Source organism: Notothenia rossii (genome assembly GCF_949606895.1).
Source record: "Notothenia rossii genome assembly, chromosome: 3".
NCBI lineage: Eukaryota > Metazoa > Chordata > Actinopteri > Perciformes > Nototheniidae > Notothenia > Notothenia rossii.
The window spans coordinates 77,924,944-77,941,267 of NC_136901.1; the positions used below are offsets into that span (position 1 = coordinate 77,924,944).

Consider the following 16,324-nt stretch of genomic DNA (forward strand, 5'->3'; position numbering starts at 1 on the left):
CCCTCTTGCCGGCTGTCATAGAATAGCAGCAGGGGACGTTGTTTTTTTTCCAGGGTGTTTCTCTGAATATCCCACTGATCGGAGCTACAATAGCATCCTTTCCCTAGACGGAAGTGCATGGGCCCATGAACAAAAAGAGCCATAAATACAGCAAACCTCTCACTCTAACCACTAAATGGATCAGATAAGGCATTCGTTACGATTCAAACTGAGGATTCTGCTGATAAAATCCTGGAAAAAAGAATGAAAGGATTGCCTGTGTTGCGCCAACATTTCAACACTGTTGTGTCTGTCTGTTTGTTATGTAACCTTTGGTGAGAACAGGACATGGTCTTGGACTCAGGAGGAGCTCTAGCCTTTACAGTAGACATAGATTAGTCATGGTTGGAGTGTCAGAACATTAACCTATCGACCGCTACTACGCAGACACGCCGCTCATCACCCATATGTTAGCTGGATTTACCCTCAGGCACTTACAGTACGTGAGACGTGTTGGGAATCCTGATCCATACATTACGTGCCATGTACTTTTATTGAAAACAAAGCCCTCAAGCATCCCTTCATTTGCTTTAAATTTGCTTTACTTGCGTGCAGTTGTATCAGAACACATAATGAAACTTAAATCCACCATATGGCAAATATGCAACAGCAGTTGTTTTAACTTTATCATTTTATCCCCTCAATCCTTAGAAAAACCCAACATGCAACAGGAAAATAAAAGTTGAGAAAGTTATATTCTGTATGTGAACTTTTTTATCTCCCACACATCATAAGAAAAATAAATGTTTAAATTATGCTAAACAATCCTGAGGGTGATGCATCAGTTTGAACATTAAGGCCAGGCAGAGCGTGTGGAAAAGACAGATGGAAATATTTAGGTGAAGGAGCGAAAAGAGTCATGCACCTTGCAGATGATTTCCTGTTGAATTCCTGCAGATATGAGCTACTACTTTGGCAGCATGGAAAATTATGAACATGTGAACTGCTGCTATGAGCATTAGTAATTATAAGTTTAAAGGTGGACCTTCTTGAAACACTTTAATCTGCTCTAAAATCTCTCGACTGGATACTATTCTCTTGACTACTTCAGGGCGTCCTGAGCACTGAGCTGTAATTTTTTAAGTGAAGAAATCTATCATATTTTCTGCTCTCGTCAAACTTTTCTAGTTATAGACGCCTCTACTGAAGCAAGAAAATGTCTTGACCTCAGCTAACTTCCACACAGTCGGCTCACATGTACTGAAAGGTTGTGACCCCGTCTGTTACATAAACTCCCGTCCTCTCTCTCTCTCTGCAAGAGCGAGGCAGGCTCCACTTCCCTTACATGACACCTTCTATGCAAGCTAGAAATAAATAGGCCTTTGTGTGCATACAGGTCCCTGAAAGACTGATGACAGGATAGTCGAAGGCAGCCTGGATCTCTGTGTGTGTGTGTTTATATGTGAGTGGTATGCTGGAGTAGATGCCCATGAGGATGAGGCCGATGGGAGGAATGAAGAAAAGGGAGGAAAACAGAGTTTCAAACTTGGTCAACAATCCTCCCAAAGTCCAACTCTTTCTTGATTTTCGCTGCTTCCTACGCCCAGTATCTGTTACTTTACAGCAGAAGCATCTAAATGCTTTCAGGCTTTCCGAGGGCCGCTGTTTAGCCTAATCCCAGACTGTGTAAACACCCCAGCATGCAAACATAATGATGATCTGTGCCTCATTCGTCCCGATGACACCATCCTGGAAGGAATGCAGAAGGAGGTCCTTTAATGTCACTGGTGCTAATTGCTCCTTCTGATGGCACAGTTATATGGCAGGGGATTGAGGCATAAAGCCCCATCAGATACTTGAACTGGCCCGGGCTGCTCCATGGTACGACTGCCTCTTTTAATCCCAGTGACACAAAGAAGTGAGCTCTTGGACAGGAAGCATCTTGTTATTTTCACTCAAAGTCACCCTCTCTGGCTCCCTTTTCTCATTTCAGTCTCGCAGGCACTTGTCTGCCAGAAATCCACAGAGAGAGGAAGAGCTTGGTAAAAGAGCTCCACCTATTAAGTTTGCCACTGGGACCAAACCGGTCCTCAGTCCGCCTCTCCTTTTTCTCTTAAAGTTTTATTGAGGAGAACTGAATTTATTTTGAGAGGTTGTCCGCAAGAAACTGCTGACTTGACCAACTCTGTGACTCACCGTGATAACTCCATTGTCATCCTGGAAAATTGGTTAATCTGGAGGTTTTTTGTTTTTATCTTTTCCTTTTTTGGGTTGTTTTGGACTTTTTCTGCAGTTTCTTTCTTTTTTTCCTTTCGTTTACAGTCCGTCTTCAGTTCTACAGGCACAGTTGAAGCCAGTGAGAGTTTGGAAATGTGGACGCAATAGTAACAAACAGGAAACCCTATTCATTTCACTAAAGTCAGAGTTTGATTATGGTTCATGGGGATTTGCCAGTCATCTGGCCTTTTCTGGATCATGTATACTGCAAACTATAATTCATAGTGGCAGTTATATTACATTTAAGTTCTGCCAAGGTCTGCCCACAGAGTAAAAATTAAAATGTTTTCTTGATTTAGCAAGTTTATTGCATACTTGGATTCATCTGATGAAAACATCTGACTCATTGCACCAAGACAAAAGCAGGTTGCTTAAGATGTTCTCCACTCAGTTTCCCAGCTAGACAGCTGTGTGAAATCTTTCGCTTGTTTATTTTTCTCACATTTTTAATGTTGCGCAAAAGCAACATTTAATGATGCAATTACGGATGACAGCACAGGGGTTTTCAGAACTGGGACAGGGCGGGGGTGTAGAGGTGACACGTCTTACAAAATGAGGTAAACACTTCAGAAAGCTTTAATTGAACTAAATGTTAAAACAACACTCAGGTACTGTAGATTAAATTAAGGATTTTGATTGTTTGATGGTAAACAGATGTCAGAGACTCCGGTATGAATCCAATTACACATTACATTACTGTAATGTTTAATTGGGCCAAAACAGCATAATGCCGCTTAACTGAGCGTGACGTGCTCCCTGTCTGTTTTTAATACCAAACTCATTACGGCCATTACATGACAGGAGAGTATGGAAAAATAAATAACTCTTACTCTCTCTAAATTACACATCCACCCCCAGACCTTCAAATTGTTGAATGAACACAGACACACAGCTATTTAAAAAACCCATCGTGTTGCCACTGCAGATTTCCAGTAAATTCAAAAATAGAATATGTGATTGTTCGTAGTGTGTAACCTTCCCTGTGTTTGTCATGTCATCATGACCTGCGGAAGCCTCGAGATGTAATTGTTTTCTTTCCCAAAAACTCTAGGAGCATTTCTCAGTAATGGGCTGTAACTCCGTTGCTACAGTATATCTCTAGATCTCCTTGCAGGGGAAAGTGCATTTTGAGATGGTTTCTGTAAGTTTATGTGTGTACTCGTGGATAATTGATAAGGCTTTACACGTATGTCTGGGTGTGCTCTGAGCAGAGAAGATATTTTTTGATGCACATTATACATTTCCTCCACTTTTGTCCTTTTCTCTTCACTGTGCATGCGTGTCACTTTTTTAGGGATTACATGGAGGTCTTGAGGGGGATGAGGGATGACGGATACACTGTCAATCTGACAATAAAAACTGGTGATTTACTGCAGATTCTCACAGTGTGCTATATCGAGTCATTTGCCACTCATGAACACTACCTTTACTAGAGTTGTCTGTGTGTGTGTGTGTGTGTGTGTGTGTGTGTGTGTGTGTGTGTGTGTGTGTGTGTGTGTGTGTGTGTGTGTGTGTGTGTGTGTGTGTGTGTGTGTGTGTGTGTGTGTGTGTGTGTGTGTGTGTGTGTGTGCACACCCAGGGAAAACCATGTACCCAACCTGCGTGTGAATAGTGCCAGGGGAGAGTAAGATAGGCTAATGAAAGGCCTGGCTCAGACCAGCTTAACAAAATCACTGTCTGGCTGCATTGTGTTGCAGACTATTGTGGTGAGAAATAAATGTACTCAGTGTAGGACGAATGCACTTTGGACTCTGAAACAGGCATCCACAGAGAAACTGATGATAAGCATCGGTATGAATCTGAAATAAAGTCTGGGTCAGCCAGTCCTTTTAAGGCGTGCTCCAAGAATGCATTGTTGAGTTTCTATCCCTACTCTTTCACTTTGGATACATATTTAAACGTCAGTAAAGCTTTTGGATATTCAGCCGGGTGAATCTTTTATTCATCGTGGATCATGAGAAGGAAACATTTCTTTCCACTCCAGATCTACTGTTCCTCACCTCAGCCAACCTTTAACTTGGCTCTTAGTAACAATGTGCTTAACCACATTCTTACTTCTCATGCAGTTTGAGTTTGTTAAAAATCGGGGGAAAGTGGGAATCCCAAGCCTTCCCCAACAAAAATAACACAGAGTGATTATTTTACTGCCCTCCAACCAGCAGCTTATAACCCTTAGTGGTGGTATGGAGAGTGCATTTCTGAAAACATAATGTCAGCTCCCTGCATGAACTATGGAGACAAAACTAATATTTTCCATTGCCTGACTAAAGGTGCAGGTTGTTGTGTGCAAGCTGAAAAGACAAACCAGACAAATACTAACCCGTAAAAGCAAGTATTAAGCAAGCTGTGGTACTGTCTAATGCCTATTTAATGAGTGTAATTATAACAGATTGACTGTTTAACACTATTAGTCACTCCCAAATACAGGTCTGTTTACGTGTGGGAGTGTGTGTGATGGCAAGTGTTGACAGGCTGTCTTATTATCTAAGTAGGCGCCATAGCCATGGTCCAAACAGATAAGGCTGCTGGCACAAGCCATGGTCACTCCAATCCGCCCTGCTCCCTCCGACTTACATAAGTTTAACGGTTGCGAACTAGAAGAACCGAGATGGAGTGATTGAGAAAAGAAAGAAGGAGAAGAAACAGAGAGGGAGGAACAAACAAGGATAAGAGGGCAAAAGATGTGGCAAATAAAAGAGGGAAGGACAAAAACTGTTGCGCAAACATAAAGCATTAAAGAAGAAAGGGTCTGATTCGATGGGTGGAACTGCTTCTCTCTTTTGAAGTATTTTTGGGATCCGTTTTTTAATACTTCCTTCTTTTTGTTGTCCAAAAATTTGGCCTGATTTGAACTTTCCAAAGGTATCTGCACTCAGCTTCCCTGCAGGAAAGGCCTGATGTCGTTTTTATTATGTTTCCATACTACATAGATTTTTTCCTGGAAATCTTTGCCACAATTTTAAGTCATGTTTATATGGCAAGGCTGACATGTATTGGCTTCTGTACAGAGAGTTTTCAACATCACCCACAAAATTATTCTGGACACATTTTGCTTAATGACCACAACACAAATAACCCAGTATAACACTTGGAGGTTGCATATATATGATTAAGAACCACAGCATAAAAACAATCTTAAAATAGACATAAAGCAATCATAAATTACACTTTGATTTCAATATAATTAAATTGTTTGGTTTAAAGCTCAACTGCCACATTTAGTTGGTTTAGGGTAAGGGTAAGTGAAGGTCTATTTACTGTATTTCCTGAAAGCATAGTTAGTAGTAACATTAAAATAAGTTAATTATTGTTGAAAGCACCTTTGTGAAACCTGTTAGGTCTCTTTTTCATGCATCAATTATGACTTTTGTTTTCCAGATCTTACGTTGACAACTTGGATAGCAAGCTTAATATAGTTTTACTTATATATTTCTTAACCTCTCTGCTACATACTTGACTCCACGCTCTGTCGCACATGAAAAAGGAGCTTAGCTGGGTTCTATGCTGGTGACGTATCATCAACAGCATAGCATTGTGGGTCACCTGCATGTATTGTATACTGTTAGTGTGTTCATATTGATGTGCTTGTGTTTGTGTTGCCAAGGAGTGTGTCTTATTTTCTGCAGGCAGACATATAGATGAGTCATTCCTGAGCCTTGCAGCTGTCATTGAAAACATAGGTTCATTATAAGATTAAAGGGTTTATTTATTAAAAGAGGTATTTGCTTTAATTCTCTTCATCAAGTCTTCCCAGCCAATCCTTAAATAATATGGCAGACTGTATTTTTCATTAATTATGTGCAGTTTTCTACGTGTTTAGACTTCCCAAACTGCCTGCATGAACACAATACTCACTTGTTCTGACTTTAAAAGCACAAAAAGAAAACGGTTGTGAACATACAGTTGGATTTTTTTAATGATTTCTTAAAACAAGTATGAATAGTTGTTTCTGGCAAATGTTTCTCAACCGAAAAAAAAAAGTGTGTTTTGAGGTCTATTTTCACTCCTATAGCCACTATTTACAGCATTCGGATGGTGTGTGTTATCATTTCAAAATTAACCACCATGCCCAAGGTCATTGTGATGAAGGAACATGTCAACCATTGCAAAACTTAAAATTAGTTCAACTTGTCATTTTCTAGAAAGTGATTTAGATGGAAACCAACTTTTGAAGCGATCAAAAGAAGTGCACAGAGAATAAAGCATGGTAAGAGATACTGTAACTGCAATCTGATTAGCATGTTATGTTTATTGTGTTGCTCGGGGCAACAGAACATGGAACCACAGCATGTTGGTAAAGACAGGGCCGAGTGCAGGACGTTGCATCAGCTTCTGGCAGCTGCAGGGTGTGGCGGAGGATTCTGAGTTGACACACACTGATGTCTGAAGGTTGCATTCGGGAGGTAAATGTATTGCACTTTCTGGAAACTGTGCATTCACCAACAGTTTAATCACCACTTTATAGACAGAAGACAATGTCTAGTCCAGTAATGAAGTACTCTCTACATATACACACAAGCAGACACATATACAGAAAAGAACATAAACTTGTACACAAACGATTGAGCAGTGGTTCCAGGCATCTACTGGCACCGCACCAAGGGCAGCCTTTTCACACAGTCGCGACACAACAAGTCAGTAACTCAAGAGGTCCATTAAGAAGACATTATTGTACATCCCTCCTTAAATTGCTCCGTTGGTGATAAAATCACACAGAGGCCTAATTTGTTGGGCAAAAACACCAAATACATACCATACACCAAATGTGTTTGTTTTCCAGTAGTTTCCAATATTGTGGATCAATCTCTTGCTCCCTGAGTGTCTTTTTAACATAGTCACGATGACTAGTCACTCAACATAAGTCCAAACCTGTGTATGAGGAAACCCATAAAAAACCAACTGTATAACAAACACTTGTTATGGCTTTTGACTTCCTGTCAACAGTAAAGAATGACTTCCTTAAGTTATAAAAAAAGGTTGAGACTTTCACACAGACATCAGCAGTCTACCTACATATTAGAGTTCTACCTAACGTCAACAGCACACTATTTTTAACAAGTCCTGTCTGTGTTTTGTCTTTGTCCGGCCTCCTGTTGGGCTGTTTGTCTACCCCTGACTCTCTCTCTAGCTATCTCTCCCTGTAGCTCTCCCTCTCTTTCCCCAGACATTGCTCAAACCTCCCCTCCGTGGCCTTTGTTTGTCAGGTATTGGCTCCCAAGACTTCCAGGAGGCCATGAATCTGTTTTGCCAACGCGACATCCTTCCCTTTGTCTACTCGCCACTAATCCGTTTTCTGTTTACATCCATGCCTCCTGCAACCCATGACGTTGTGTAACGCTCTTCGAAGTTCTGAAGGACACAGCGTTTTTCCATTTTACCAGAGCCACCAAGTTGCACTGTTTATTTGTGTTTCAAAAAGGAACTTGAATAAAACAAATATATTTGGATAAAGATTCTGATGTCAGCAAGGATATGACAAGTGTACCTTCTATGTGGTAAACATAACCAATGGGAAGATTTGTTTCACACTATTTTGCCTACCTCATCCTTTATTGTTGTATATATACGCTATATAGCATCTTACATGATAATTCATAAGCAGCGGGGCTGTAATTGTGCTGTATGTTTGTTTTTAGTGTCCCCTTTGCTCTGGAGATGTTTTTCCTTATATAGCGTTTGTTTGCCACTTTTATAGTAGCAGAGAAATCAGAGGAAGCAGTGTTTCCTTACATCTTTTCATTTAATATGGATTTGCGTGCTTCCATACGGCCACAATGTTATCTGCAGACGTCTAAATACCTAAGCAGATGTTGTTTATTTTAAATATCATAAGGTGAATGTGTTCCAGTTTCCAGGTTCTCCTCTCCCCACCTTACACGTTAAGGAAACTGGATGCACCATTATTTCTGTGACATCCCCAACTTTTGGGCCCATGTTCAGCTCTCTTTTAAAAGTAATTCAGTATGACCGGCATGGAAATGAATGCAACATGTCACTGTCCAGTCATTTACGAGATATAGAAGGTATTTACGTATTGTAAAGAATTGATCCACTGCCATGTAAATAAAATAAAACATGAAATTGTCTTATCATACAAAGATGCAAACTGAGAGGGCATTATTTATTTGAGTAAAAATGCTTCTACTAGTTTCACAGACATGTGTTTCGCATAACAAAGTCGCTTTCCATAATCTCAACAGCAGATTACTAAATGTATGTTTTGCACTTCTTGCAAAGTTATTTTGTGGTTTATATTTTTGATCAGTTTCTAAAGCGCAGTCGGATCTCTGATACAGCTGGATCCTGTCTGCATTTTGAGAGTGGTTGTGATGTTCAGTCGTAAACTGAAACGAAGCCAAAGGCCTGTGATCGTCTGAGGCCAAAGTAATGAACTTATACCACTGTAGGACTTGGCTAGTAAGAAAACAAAGTGCTAATAGGTCAAATAGCTGTGTAGGAGCAGGAAATCAGATCCAGCCAGAGGTTGTAACTTCTCTGTCAAAATACTTTGACTTCCTTTCTTTTCTTTTACATTTATCATTCAAAGCACAACCTTCGAGTCTGGGAATATCACCTCCTATACGGAAAGTAAATTCATCTTTACACATTCTTGCCTTCTTGCCTTCTTGCCTTCTCTTTTCTCGCTGGTTTCATGTCATTTGAAACACTTAACGGACTAACTTTCTTACCTGGTTTTCAAAATGTTATCCTTTTTGCAGCTATGGGCTCCAGACTGGGACATGGAAGTCTGCAAAAACATATTATTTAAAACAACTTGTTCCATCGTTAAAGATTTAAAGGATAGATCATTGTTATGATGTCTATAAACCTGGAGGGGACCTCTGTGGGCTGTCATGTGCTTACATTAGTGGCTGCTGCAGAGAAAACCTCTTTCATGAGGTCTTTGACACTTTGTGAAATCTTTTGTGCTGCCACTAAGTTCTTTATCCTTTCTACTTTGACTTCCTGGCTGACTGACTGGTCACAGCCCTGTGATAAACCTGTGTCACCTCACTCCAGGCTCTTCACCCTGCCATGTATGGTGTTTAGTGGCTGCTAAGTACTGACTCAATGCCCGGGGTGAAGGTGTGCAGCCAGGCCTCTCCCATTTCGGTCAAAGTTTGTCTATCTAAGCCTTAAAGTAAATCAGCACACTTTCTTCTGGTTTTATTCTGTGAAAATTACCGATCGAGTCCCACCCACACACACTCAGGGCTCCCTGGCTCTGCCTCAAACACCAAACACGACTTAAGAGTTCAAATGTTCCACTCTGCACATTTCTCAATCATTTACATAACAAGTTTAATTGCCAATGCCTCTTACTGATACTCAACAAGTCCAACAAATGTTCTGACATGTTTCCTCAGGCTATGCTGAACATTTAATTGTGTTAACAAGTGGCAAAGGAGAATGATGGCTGCTCGGAAGATTGACCACCCAGGGTGAGGTCACAGTATAAACCTCAGCAACGCTTTCATCAGAAGCCGGGCCCTCCCGAAGTGAGTACTTAAAAAAATGTATGAGCTTCTGCAAACCACAGCTTAGCAAGGCAGCTTTCTTGTTTCATCCCACGGGATAGACTGTGAGTACATGTGTGAATGAATGAGTGTGTTTGTGTTTTAATACTGTAAAGGGTACACATTTGAAATCAATGATTAATCCTGTGAGAAAGCCAAGCCACCAAAGCCACATGATCCGTGTCTGTGATTCCTTCCTGAGAATGAAAGGTCCAGGAACAAAGTGTCCTGGCTAAAGGCTGTTTGTCAAGCAAACAGTTGAGCTGGCCCAGACCGATGCCCCCACACTTTTCCTCTGGACCTGAAAATATTGGCACTTATAACCAGTTTATTTATTTCTTAACTTTTCTTTTTTTTAAACGAGATGCCAGTTCAGTGTATACATTCTCATCTGAACTACACATACTTTTTTCACATGAAGACATAGGGAGGTCAAGATTTCAATATTGCTTCATTTTCACATGGCATAACTTTCTTTTGTTTCTATGAATATTCAACTATACAAGGGTAAGTCCTTGGTTAGTTTAGAAATTAGCTGTGTGATTATGACTGCGTAGCAGCAAAGAAAACAAATATTGTGTAACACTTTAAACAAAGCCCTGCCAACAGGCATTATTCAAGCTGGTACTGTAAACACTGAATGCAGTAACCAATAACTCAACCAGTGGCGTAACTATCGACGTTGTACCGGGGCCCCGAGCCGGCAAGGGCCCCAATGGCATTGACCGGTTCACGCATTCTTCAAAGTAACCAAGCAACCTAAATTAATTTGTAATTTGTCTGTCCAATGACCTTGCTCCGTTTCATGTCATGTGATACCTTGCGTGACGAGCGAACCGTTTAATCAACCTATACTGTACTGTACTGTAGCTAGCAGCAGCAAGTTCGGCAGCATTATACAAAATGTAATAGCTTGCATTTATAATGTACAGCAAACCAAAGCACAAGAGCGTCGCTCAAAAGACAAAGGACAAGAGAGAACATGGAGATGTAACAGCTAAACTGACCAAATTAGACCGTTTGTTTTGTCATACATCGTCCTCGAAATCGAGCGCTAACGTTAGCAATGTTGACGTGCAGCGGCAGCCGGAGCCGGAGGCTAACGATAGCTCACCACCATCATTGCCATCTAGCTCCACAAGTGAAGCTGTATCCGTGGCCGTGCAACCTTCTTCTCCAGCCAGCCAGGAGGAGAGGCTGGATTTGGCTGTGCCCGGCGGTGGTCCAACAGTTCCCCCAAGGGCCCCAACCGATAGGGGACTCTATGGAGCTATTGAGACCCCCGACGCCAAGATCAAAAGCTATATTATAGCAACCGGTCTATGTAGGCCTACCGGCCCATTCCACGGAGACAAACATCAAGGAAACAGGTTTAATCCTCTTCTTAGTTCGCTGTGCCGTTGTCAGGCTGTGGTGGTCTGAGGCCAGGGCAGTATAGTATAACTCAAACTTATTGGTATGAAAAGTATTGCTTAGTGAAGTTAGTGTGTGGAGGTTATAGTCTAGAACTGATGTGATGTGTTATTCAGCTAGAGGTAACCCCTTTTTTTCAAACTGTAATGTGTCAACATTTCATATTTTCCAACTCTCTGAGAGAAGGCACTGATGTGTTTTTACAGACATAAGATCCAATTCCAGTTAAACCCAGTTAAAGTCTTATCACTAATGTCATCAGTTGGCGTGCACAGTAAATGTGTTTACCTCTATTGTACGGTCCATACACATGCGTTATTAATCATCACCACAGAAGATAAGAATGGTCTGTAGCATACAAAAAAGTTAAGCCAGGTTAAAATTTAACTTTTTGGATATTTTCCCAGCCAGTTTAGCTTCTGGAGAAACTTGATAAAGTACTGATAATGGTTATTGGCGGAGAACATTGCTGATATGATAACATCTGCAAATAACTGAATCAATGATGATAAACACCAGTGCCATGTTCATGTCAGGTACATCTTATCAGCATAAACATTTCCACAGATATTTTATCTTACAAAAATGGGAAAAACATTTGTTTCCAACTGATTAGGGCTGATTAATGGCACTCAATATAAAAAAATGTTTTAGTAAAGGATGTTTATTCCAAAAAGGCAACTTATGTTAAAAATGTTATAAAAAGTATAGGACTTGGTTTTGAATCTAAAACCAAAGCAAATATTAAATGTTTACCCATAAAATCTTAATGGAACAGTAACTTTGTTTTTTAGTTTAATGAAAGGGAGATGGGTTTGCATCATCAAGAGTCTGTAGGTTTAAAAGTCTGTCTGTAATGTTTTTGTAAATATAGTGACAGAAAGAAAACAGCCCTCTGACAAACGTGGTAAGACAGGGGCGAAGGCCAAATTTGATATCAAGATACCTGCTGTTCACCATCATAAACATAACTACATTATCAGACATTTTTTATCATATAACATACGTGTCTAACTATATGTCATGATCCTTTGACATATATCTCTGTTTTACTGACTCAAATGACGACAACCTCAGAGTATAACATTCAAAGGTGGCTCTTACGCTGATAACAGGTTTGTGTACAGTAGCATTTGCTGCTATTTCCCAGTAGATCTTTACAGACATACCATACGTAATTACAGCTTTCTTAGTAAACACTGCAAAGTAACTTCTGGCTCGGGTTCAGGAGATCAGCATCGGTCAAAACTGCGGCCAACTTGGAAGATGGCAACTGTTAATTTGAGGCTGAATTTATTGAGCAGGAGCTGCAAACTAAACGAACTGGCAGCACAGTAGTACATTCTCTTCCACACAAACAGTGTGGGGTGAGCTGCCAAACACTGTTTTATAAACAGCAAAATCAGAAAAGGAATCAAGCCAGTTTATTTGACCCTTAGATATAAAAGATAATTTTAATTGAATCAATGTGACTTCAATCTGGTAGAATGAAATTGTGTTTTTGTTAGCCGTTATTTTAAGATTCAATTTTGTGTTCTTCCGTTCTCTGGATTATGTTTAAAGTGTAGTTGTTTTGAAGTGATAAGCTCACAAATAAGCTGCACTTATGTCATGGATGTGTGAATGTAAATAGACACTGTGAGCTGCATAAATATTTGGACATTGTTGAATGTTTTTAATCCATAATTAATTTGCTTTCAATTGGAAGTAAGAAAAACACATACAGTACTGTAGTGCTTTTAACAGAGAGCAGTTATAACCTGATAATCTACATTTTATTTTTGAATACTTTGCTCTACATTTAGTTGTGAAGTAAGTTATAATGTGTTCTAACAGAGTCTCATCTGAAACTCATTTCTGGAACACAATCAATATGTACGCCCTCATACTATCCTCAACTTAATCCATGACTATAAACGCTGATGTCAGCCTTATTATAAGAAGTGCTGATCCAACAAAACATGATTAGCCACTGTTCGTCATCGGTTTCATTGAAGCAAAACAAGTTCCTTAAGCCGCACTCTTTTTGTGATTTGATACATGGAGTCCCAGACGGAAAAATGTGGACTTTGTACCTGATGTAAATAAAAACTTTCAGTTCTAGTTTCATGTCCTAATGACATAAGCCTTTCTATTCAGTCGAACCCTTATCAGATAAGCATGAACCTGTCAGCAAATAACAGACATACCTGTGAAAGAAGAGCAGGATGGACAGCATGGTCTGGTCAATGTTGCTGTTGCAGATCCCCTCATTGAACAGGAAGCAGGGGTCCCTCACCACAGATTCCAGGGAGTCCTGCCTCATGATGTTGTTCAGCTTGTCTGTGTTCAGGTTCTGGTACATCAGCTGGTTGCGTAGCTGGCGAAAGTGACTGACACTCGGGCTGGTGGGGCTTCCTGGTAAGCCTCCTGTAGAACCGAGGCCCTGAGCCATTGACTCATCACAGCCATTGGCCAGGTCCAAGCAGCAACTGCAACAGTCCAGGCCGATGGGCGACAGGCAGTCATATTCTGACATCTCGAATGACAGGTAGAGGAAAGGAAAGACGCCCAGTTGAACAAGGGAAGGTGCAGGAATCTCAGTAAAGGATGACAGACTGAGGTGTATGAATGAAGTGAAAGAGGAAACAGCTCAGTGACCGACAGGCTGGTCTATCTGTAGTCTAGCGTCCTGTCTTCACTCCGGGACCAGAAGGGCTAAATGGCAGGTTCAGTTCCTCCCTGAGAAATGCAGTCACGCTGGGCTGCTCTGCCTTCTTTTATCCCTGAGTCTCTCCTCCTGTGGCTCTGCTGTGCTTAGCCTTTTGTTCGGGGCCGGTGCTGCTGCAGTGTGTTGCTACTGTGGCAGGAGAAAAAGTAAACGCCCCAAACACACACTCCCTCACGCCAATTCAGCAGGAGTGCGCTTGAAAGCAAAACCCAGAAGCTGCTTATCACTTTTTTTTCCCTGCACTTTTTTTTCCCTTTGGTTGGTGTGCCTAGAGACACAGGGAGGGAGTGAAAAGGGGAGGGAGTGAAAAAGGGAGGGAGACAGAGAGGGTGGGGAAACCCCTGTGATTGGTAAAATAGCATTGCTGGTTGACAAACTGGGCACTCCTCTTTTATTTTTCAGCTTAGCCGTGCACGAAATAACACAAGGAGGGGAGCGTCAGAACATGCCGGAAACATGTGCAGCTCCGTTGGCTCCACCCTGCCATGCTGAGAGCTCAAGCAGTGTGTGTGGGAGGGAGTATTCAGGAACACACACAAACACTCGATAACACGTCTGACTTGCTAATTTGTGAAAATGTGTGATTGGAGTTGCCAGCATGGCATGGATGTCTGACTAGCTTGTGTACTTTAATCCATTGTACATGCTCCTATTGATTGAGTTTTATATTTTGGAAACTCAGGCTTTTAGATAATGCAATTACATACAGTTAAAGATGTCTTTACTCAACAATAGACAGTGAATTGCTCACAAGAATCACAACGCTTATCGGTAGAGTGGTCATCTACCAATTGGATGTTAATGTATTCTAAAATACTTAACCCCTAATTGTCCCTGAGCAGGTGACACCTTGCATTGAATGGCCCTGCCACCTTACAGCAAGGAGGTCAGGGGTCGGACCACCCAACAACTGGCAGGGGCCTTAATCGTCTCCCTTTGTCAGCTTGGGTTTCCTTGGGGTGCTCTGATGAGTTCAACTCTAAATGTAATGGATGTTATCTGTTAGCCCTCTGATGGACTTGTTGACCTGTCCTTCCAGCCTCTCCCAATGTGTGTGAGGAGGAGTTCCAGTCCTCTTCATCCTGCACAGGTTTAGATAAACAGATAATCGTTGGCAATGATTACAGAAACAGTAAAAAATTATGAATAATATAATGTAATAAATACTTCATTCCTAAAGCATTGAGTCACGTTGTTTTCATTGTGAAGTGCACGTGTTTAGTGAGAGACAGACCAACTGTTTGCTCTCAACTTGCATGCAAACACAAACCTTCACATCTTATCAGGCTTACACTGTTTGTTTACGACTTTGTCAATTTCCATATCTGTTCCCAAAAGGTTTTTGATTGGCCAAGAGCGTGCTCTGCCATTGTCCTCCAGACGAGTGTTTCACAAGCCCTGGTAAATACCAGCACCATGTCATTACAGCCCTTCAGACAGCTCTGAGAGGAATGCACTGCTCAGCCCCTGACCTCGGCCGCTGACCAACAAGTGCTACCAACAAGTGCAACAAGTGCATGCTGTCTACAGATGGCCAGTCATGTAAGAACAGAACAACAAGATAATTACAAATAGCATGTCTTACTCTGAGGCATGCTGCTGTTCCTGCTGCATTAAAACATTTCACACCACACGTTGTTGGGTAGCAGTGGGATCAATTAAGCAGAGAAAATGACTGACTATTGCTTTATTGAGTGTGTAATGATGTCCTCGGGCAACGAGGTTGCTACAGTTTTATGGTGGAAGGACTGGACTGAGGCCTGATTCGGGTAGAGGCTGCCCTCTAGTGTGGGTTTGTTAGTATAGTCATTTAGAAGTCAAGTTGAACTCCATTCTCTTGCCATCATAATGCAAACACTACTATAAGAAAGTGACATATACAACTATTCCTCCTCCCGATACACCACACTTTAAAACATTCTACAGACTTTAACTCAAACTGTTGGATTCAAGTTATGCTGATTTACATCTTTTAAAGTAAATAAACTGAGCTCATGTTGGTTTTCTTTATCTGTGGTTAAAAAAAAGATCAGGTGTGGAAGAGGAACAATTGAGCTGCATGCGGAACATGACCCCACTAATGATTTATTTTCTTTTTTGCATTTTTTAAATGATGATGTTCAAGCAAACAGAAACAAAACAGGCTAAAAGTAGACTACATCGTATTTGCAAAAATCTCAAATCAACAATCATGACAAAATATCAAATAAAAGATTAAAACTATGGACCATGTTAAATGGCAACTGGTATGGCACAGTTCAAGTATTGGTTGCTAGTGGCAACAAAAGACTTAACTGAAACCAGGTGCCGGTGGCAGGACAGTCCTGGCAGCTGCTGAGAGATCTGAGGACATTTCTAGGTCATAGTCTATTGGAGAGAGACAGCTTATCACACAGACTGTACATACATTCCCGATTTAAATATATTA

At 41.0% G+C, this 16,324-nt stretch overlaps 1 protein-coding gene across 1 annotated transcript in view; it reads right to left on the reverse strand.

The window, feature by feature from the left end:
- The window catches only part of tsc22d3 (TSC22 domain family, member 3), a 36,421-nt gene extending 22,285 nt beyond the window's left edge, over window positions 1-14,136 (reverse strand). The window contains exon 1 of the mRNA XM_079668934.1: window positions 13,376-14,136. Within this exon, the coding sequence (XP_079525060.1) occupies window positions 13,376-13,704 (329 nt within the window). The 5' untranslated portion in view covers window positions 13,705-14,136. The remainder of the gene's footprint in view (window positions 1-13,375) is intronic.
- Between the last annotated feature and the right edge of the window lie 2,188 nt (window positions 14,137-16,324).